Source organism: Pundamilia nyererei, unplaced genomic scaffold (assembly GCF_000239375.1).
Source record: "Pundamilia nyererei isolate P.nyererei 1_Seehausen unplaced genomic scaffold, PunNye1.0 scaffold00038, whole genome shotgun sequence".
NCBI classification, from domain to species: domain Eukaryota; kingdom Metazoa; phylum Chordata; class Actinopteri; order Cichliformes; family Cichlidae; genus Pundamilia; species Pundamilia nyererei.
In genome coordinates this window covers 3,325,302-3,332,555 of record NW_005187439.1, presented here as the reverse complement: position 1 = coordinate 3,332,555, position 7,254 = coordinate 3,325,302, and the positions used below count along the sequence as shown (strand labels likewise).

Here is a 7,254-nt window from a genome sequence, read left to right as displayed (position 1 = left end):
AAAAAAAACAGCTGAACATGAGAGGTTTTTGGACCAATTTTGTGTTCTCCATTCTTTAAGCACCAGTTTAAGCACCGGCACCGTTTCAAAAGTACCGGTTCAGCTACTGGATAAAACCTAAACGATACCCATCCCTATACATTACACAGTATTTCAAAAACATCATCATTAGCTGGTTTCTATGTAATTTATACTTTTTTATTTTTAGCTAAAAAAATAATGTGACTTGCTGTGAAGTTATGCACACACTGTTTCTTTAGGATCAGTTGAATGAAATGAGCAATTAAATACAAGAGACAAATATGGCAGTATCTTCCTATATTTCAAAGTGAAATCCAAATTACATTAAAGTAAGCAGCAGGGTCATTGCTGTTCCTCGAAGTTCGAGTCAATAGAGGCTCTTGGGGATAATTTTTTTTCTTTAGATAATTATCTTGTTAATTCAGATATGGTCAAGCCAATGCATTGAGCTTCTTCGAAGAACTAATAGTGAGGCTTCAGAAGAGAACCAGTGTGTGGCATATCCATCCTTCTGTGTACAGTCTATACAATACACCCTTACTTAACACTCGGTGCCTTTTTTGCCTAAGAAACCACAATTTGAAATAAGGTTATAATTGCTAGAATATATTTGAAAAAAGCTACTGTACAATAAAAAACTGTGACTTATTACAAGCTTCTCATTACTTAAAGTGATATTTATAAAAGATACAGTACTGTGTACTACGTGACTAAAGCTGAAGTTCATACCTAACCGTGCACTCTGTATGCACCCCTGAGTACGTGCTTTATTTTAGCAACAGTGCAAAAATGTATGTCTAAAAATCACAAAGAAACTCCCGTTGAGTGCTGAATTAAAAAACAATCAAACAAACAAAAAAAACAAAGTATTATTTCCTCAGTTTTCTTTGTAAACATATCAGCAGCTGGAATCCATCTGCTAATATAATTATACATTTAATACATTTGGTTTCATTCTATATTGATGCTGTTGTGCAATTTTGTTGGAGTCTTCCAAATGTCAAATATTTCACGGGCAAAATGTGCTCTACTAACAACAGTCGTTAGCTGCACCCTAAATTCAGGCCATTTCCCTGGCGGTTAACTTTCCAAACTGACAGCTTAAAAATTATCCCAGCAGACACTTGTTTATTTTTTAAGATTTCTGTGAAGCCGTCACACAAATAAAATGTTAAAATATCCCACGGGATGTGAGTAAATCTGACCCCAAAAAGTCACTGCGAGGCAGTAACTTCGACACGGGTCATCTGCCAGGTAAGTTAGCTAACGTCAGGACACCAGAACTAGCCGGGGGGGCTAACTAGCTAGCTAGCTAAGGTTAGCAAACAAATATACTTTGAGCACAGAGACACTGACAACGGCACAAACACCGAATGCAAGTGCCCAAACGTTGGCTTAGATTTAGCATGTGAGTGACTTTTAAGTGACTAACAAGTCAAACATGTGTGCACCAGCACCATAACCATCATCATCATCATGCGTCCTTATCAAGTCGCCCCCCTCCGACAACAAAAGCCCAACTTGATCCAACAGATTCCTGCACAAGCTTACCGTTGTGGCTCACCCAGCTCGGCTTCAGCAGCTTCATTTTCACCCCGGGTATTTTATTTTAAATCCCTTCGAAACAAAAATCCATCCAGCGCTCACTTTCGGTTCATGGGAAAACTAACGAAAAGCTCCCTCCTATTGTCTCAAACTCCGTCCGACACTTTGTTGATTGCGCGATTCAACTCCCATCTCGCAGCATCCCCGAGTCCCCGAGTCGACCAACGGACAGCAATAGACAGGCGGCCCCGGATGACAAACGGGCGAACACCAGGCAGCTCAGGAAGTGTTTCCGTAAGTTTTGACCGCGGACAGGAAGAGGGTGCAGGCAACATATCATAATACACCCACGGGGAGAGTTAAAATAGAAGACAACTACCAAACGATAATTATTTGTGATTTTTTACTTATTAATTTTTTCGAGTGCAAATACTCAAATGTTAAACCCGAAAATCAACTCAAATTCACACCGTTTGTGTCGATTGGATCTGACGCGGCTTTTATTTTGAAAGGCCAAATGGCAGATTAGTGCGCAAACTCGGAGTTTCTTTTCGACAATTTAGCACAATTTAAAATGTCTTTTAAATATTCTTGAAAATAAAACATTAAACATACACTAAGAACAGTTAAAATATGTTTTTATATTGGAGCTGAGAAATTTCTGGCCAACTTCTAATTTGTTTTTGCTTCACCCCTTAGAGCTGGAAAAACAAATATAATAAAATTCAGATATTGTTTTGGATGCTTGTGTGGTGGCAATCTAATCCTGTTTACAGTGTGTTTATACAAAACTTTGTCCTTTATTTCAAGTCACTGAAATTTGCAGAAAAATTAAGCAGAAAGGTCAAACAAACAAACAAAAAACTGCACACATCCTTATCACAGTCTTTGCTTTTGCGAAAATGTGTAAAAGGATGCATATGGTCAACAATACACAGGTAGACTGAGTAGGCCAAGTAGACTCAGTTAGGAGGGTCCCAAATTTTGCACAAAAGTAACCTCTCACATTATACCAGCAGCAGCTTAAATTGTTGATACAAGTATGTATGCATAGAGGATGGAGCCATGCATATATGTTATTTATGCCAAATGCTGAATCTGTAATTTGAATATTGAAGCAGAAATGAATACTCAGCCTCAGTTTACGGTTTTTACCTGACAGGAATGACACCGGGTATGGTCATCTGTACATTCAGAGATCCTCTTCTGCTTACCTTGGTCATAACGAGTGGTTATTTGAGTTACTAGTCTCAACCATTGTATTAAGGCTGATGATAGAAGGTGATTTGAACAACAACCCCAGGTGTATGTGGCTCAAATTCACCAGATACACAACAGGCATGGGGCTGATTACCAACAATGATGAGAGAGAGCCAATTGACAAATAACATAGTAGTGGATTCCTGAAGGTCCAAGAGAACAGACCCACCCCCCAAATATAAATCAGTGGTCAGGATGTGGAGATTAAATTTGTCTCTGTCCACCTCTCAGAGTACCTGACCTGGACCACTCACATCTTTACTGTCACTGGCAAGGCTCAACAATGTGTATACATCCTGAGGAAGGTTGGGCTACCTCAGAACCTAATTTCTGCCAGGATCCAGCTACATGCAATCAGTGGCATCTTTAAGACCTGGCACCAACAACAACACTTAAAGTGACTTAAATTTCCTACTTGTTAATGTTACCGTTAAGTGGCAGTCAAAAACATCTTAAGGGGTCTTTATGATATGATTGAAACATTTATCACCTGGAACTTAGATGTTTCATCAAAAAATGTTACGAGTGTAGGTAATAATTCTGTGTCATACCAGAGTCATAGAGGAGAAACTAGGGAAATAACCATGACTTTATTCTGTTCAGGTGAAATTCACAATGAATTTGTAAAGAATACACAGACACATTAATAGAAACATCTTTATTGATCACAAACTAAAAAAACAACAACAAAAAAACAACATGATTATTATTCTTTTCCAGTAGAGTGATCAACAAAAACAATATGTTTAAGAAAAGGTGATATTTAATTAACATAACTCACTACTTCACAATGTGACTTACGTGACTATTATCATAACCTCAAGGGTGTATAAGTCATATAATGTGTGTTTAAAACAATTTTCAAGTGTATCCCAAAAGAAAAATGATTATAAAACTTTAAAGAAAAAAACACATTTTTACAGTTCACAGCTAAAAGAAACCCCAAAAGAACAATGCCATCACATAAATCTTCCCTGATAGTGTAAATTACACACAGGTAAATTAGTGTAAACAGCTTACTCACTTCTACCAAAATGTTACACTTTTGTTCTGTCTTTTGCTAGAGTCCTTAAAAAGAGTCAGAACAATAGGAAATATTCTTATCCAGCAACGGAAAAAAAAACGTAAATGACCCGGAAGAAGTCACTGCACGTGTCTGCCTGCTCAATTTAGAAGCTCTGTTTAAACAAACAGAGGGAAAAACAGTAGCTTATATGTATTTTTGGCATTTCATTTTATAGGGAAGGCAACACTGGAATCCATTACTACAACCCTCGGTGTGTTCCAACTTCATGCTAAACTGCTGTCCTGAGGAAAACTTGCCAAAATTGTCTTTACTGATCAGAACTGCAAGAAAGAGTACACCTGGGGGCAGTATAGAGTCAGCCCCCCTTTAGCCTGAATCTGGTCCCCTCTGTAGACTCTCAGTATCACAAAACTGAAAGGACTGCACTTAATTGCCTTATCAGATTATCTTACATTAAAGGATTCTGGACAGATTTCACATGAAAACAGCTCAAATTTGGCAGAACCTTACTGCTGCATTACAGTTCAATGGCATCATGAACAACAGACGAATCAATGCCTCGTACACAAATACTGAAAATCATAACCTTCACGAAGGATTACTTCTTTCAGCCGTTTCTGTAATATCCAAAGGCGATAAAGTGTTAATAATAACAACAAAGAATACCCACACAGTGTCCCAGGTAGAGCAGTGAGTTCAGAAATGAGCAGTTTTGTCTTTTAGTCTTTGCATGTGGCATCTTCAGGGACCTGACATCCCTCTGAAAGTTGCTTCGATTTGCTCCAGTGTCTTGCCCTTGGTTTCTGGGACGAAGACCGTGGTGAAGATGACATTCAGGATGCACATAGAAGCAAATAGCCAGAAAGTTCCTGCACTGGTTAGAAGATTCTGCAAGGCAAATAGGTATCCAGGGGGGGGGAGAAAGAGAGAGAGAGAGAGAGCAAGAGAGAGCGAGGGGGGAGGGGGGGGGGGAAGGCCACAGAGAACTATGTCAAAAACACTCAAAATATCCCAACTGCAGCGCAAATTCAATTCAAATTTTCATCCCTGCATCAAAATGTGTTTTCACAGCTTCACAAATTGTCACTCATATGAATTTAACGGTTATTTTTCCATCCTCAGTATGTTGGAGAGGCTTCTCCAGGTAGCAGAGGTGGCCTTCAGCAATGAGACAGACAGCTACACAATCCAACATCCAAAGCCAATTTAGAATGACCAATTAATGTAACATGCAGTTTTTTGACCTCCAGGAGGAAGTTATACAAAGATGCTGTACAGTAATCTAGATGTTGGTGTAGAGTAAACTTTGTTTTTTAAATTCACAAATACAGATGGTTAACAAAAATAAACAAAACTATAATCCTGTACAAAAAAATGAAACCCATTATCCTTTGAGCTGAGAATATCCAATCTAAAAGTGACAGCGCTTTGAGACAATACAGCGAACCTAAGCAGGCTATGGAGTGACTACTGACTACTTAAGCTGCTGTTATGGTTGGCATGTTGGTCACTGCTCAGTCTAAATGTGACATCAGACCCATAACTATTCATAAGGGTGCTTGTGGCACACTGGACGTGGTGAAGTCTTCTCGTAAACAACATGTTTTGCAACTCAGCGAAAAAAAAATTATACTAGAACAAGTCCAAAGAGGAAACAAAATAATTATGGTGGTTTGAAAGTTTTCTCCACAAAATCTCATCTTTTTTTGCTCCAGCTGTTACAGCTTTTCGCCTTTGTACCCTGGTTATCTCAATGTGCCTGTACTGACCCATCACTGAAACAGCAATAGACATTAAGCTTTTCAAACACTCATTTTTCCAGCCTGACTAAGTCAGGAGTCATGCAGCATTTGTGAGAGCAACAATGGTGAGCATAAATGGCCAGTTAAGTCTGTTATGACTGATGGCAAATTAGGGCTGTTACAACAACTATGTGTATACTGGACTAAATGCTTCCCTTAATATGCTCGTTAAGTAGGAATGCACTTCTCTGCAGCTCGTCTGGTGTTGGCAGGGAAGCTTTCTGGGAATAAACTATGTTTGATGGGGGCGAGTCATCAACATTTTGCCATAAGTCAGTGATGATGTGTTTCCAATGTGTTCTGCTATCTCATCACAACCATAATAACAAACAATAATGATTACTGTGTGACATCACTTTGACTTTCTGGTGAGTTACGTTATGCTAACTGTTCCAACAGGATCTTATTCCACATCCATTGAACCATTTGTGGTAAACATGCGGCCTATGTGCCAGAACCAGCCCAGCAAAGGGCTCTACTTTGTCCCTTGGATGGTGCTGCAATGTGCAAAATTTGCAGTGAAGTCTTTTTATGGCATCTTAAGTAAACATGCTGTATGCTCATGTGTTCACTAAAAAAAGGATCCCAGATGTAAGATAAAATTTCACTTCTGTTTAATCAAATTTCACTTCTGTTTACAATCCTGGTTGAAATGTGGTTTTATGGATCTTTAACAGATTTGTTATTCTGTTCAACACTCACCATCATATCCTGGAAGTTTTTGGTGACGACGAATGCCATGCTCCAGTTGGTGAGGACGCAGACAGCGCTGGCAACCCCCCTCACTTTCACTGGGAAGATCTCTGACATGACTAGCCACGGGATCGGACCCCAGCCGAGAGCAAAACCTGAACAGGACAGCAACAGTTATTAAAGTGGCATGGTCTGTTGGGGGAATACACCCACAAGTTTAACAAAAAAAAAAAATCCCCATCAGCAGCACTAATTTGTTTGGGCGTTTTGGAGTATTAAATGTAGGGCTGTTCGATATAACGATATAACGTCTAATGTTTCATTTTACGCTATCGCTTGTTTCGTGGTGTCGCAAAATAAACTGTTTACGGAAATAGTTTTTCATCGTTTTGATGGTCACTCCAGGATTTCTTAAAGTTCTCTCTTTCTCTTATATATAAAATAACCACACTACGGACGAACAAGCGACTGTTTGTAAGCGTTGTCGTTAGCAACAACGACGGTAAAACCATCGTGTGGCTCCGCCTTCCGCTTGTTTATTTTCCACGTAAACCTTTCACAAAAAAAGCTGAAGATCCTGTTGAGATTTTTCAAAATAAACTGAATCAGGTGAAATTGTATGTGGAGTGTTTACGGATGAGAAACTAAAAAGAGCCGTCAGGTGCTTAAAAACACAAACCTTAGGACAGGCTTTTACCCTCAGCATGCCGTGTAATAAATACTCACAAAATTGTGAAAATTGCGGCCGTTTCAACTTATGTAACACTCGACTCCAGGTACAGCACTCCCAGCTGAAAACACTTCACGCAAGTTGCCCGAGATTCACAGAATTTACAGAAAATGTAAAACTTTTGTGATAAATATCGTCGTTTGGGACGATAAATATAGGATATATTAGGATATAGG

General features: G+C 39.0%; 2 protein-coding genes across 3 annotated transcripts in view; both read right to left on the bottom strand.

Annotated features, from left to right (window-relative positions):
* hira (histone cell cycle regulator a) overlaps positions 1-1,855 on the bottom strand; it is a 17,709-nt gene extending 15,854 nt beyond the window's left edge. The window contains exon 1 of the mRNA XM_005730600.1: positions 1,573-1,855. Within this exon, the coding sequence (XP_005730657.1) occupies positions 1,573-1,609 (37 nt within the window). The 5' untranslated portion in view covers positions 1,610-1,855. The remainder of the gene's footprint in view (positions 1-1,572) is intronic.
* Positions 1,856-3,533: 1,678 nt separating this feature from the next.
* The window catches only part of slc2a8 (solute carrier family 2 member 8), a 12,205-nt gene continuing 8,484 nt past the window's right edge, over positions 3,534-7,254 (bottom strand). For both annotated transcript variants that reach the window (XM_005730599.1, XM_005730598.1), the window contains exons 10-11: positions 6,358-6,503; positions 3,534-4,741 (exon numbers count right to left, since the gene is read on the bottom strand). In XM_005730599.1, coding sequence (XP_005730656.1) covers positions 4,595-4,741; positions 6,358-6,503 — 293 coding nt within the window. In that variant the 3' untranslated portion in view covers positions 3,534-4,594. The remainder of the gene's footprint in view (positions 4,742-6,357; positions 6,504-7,254) is intronic.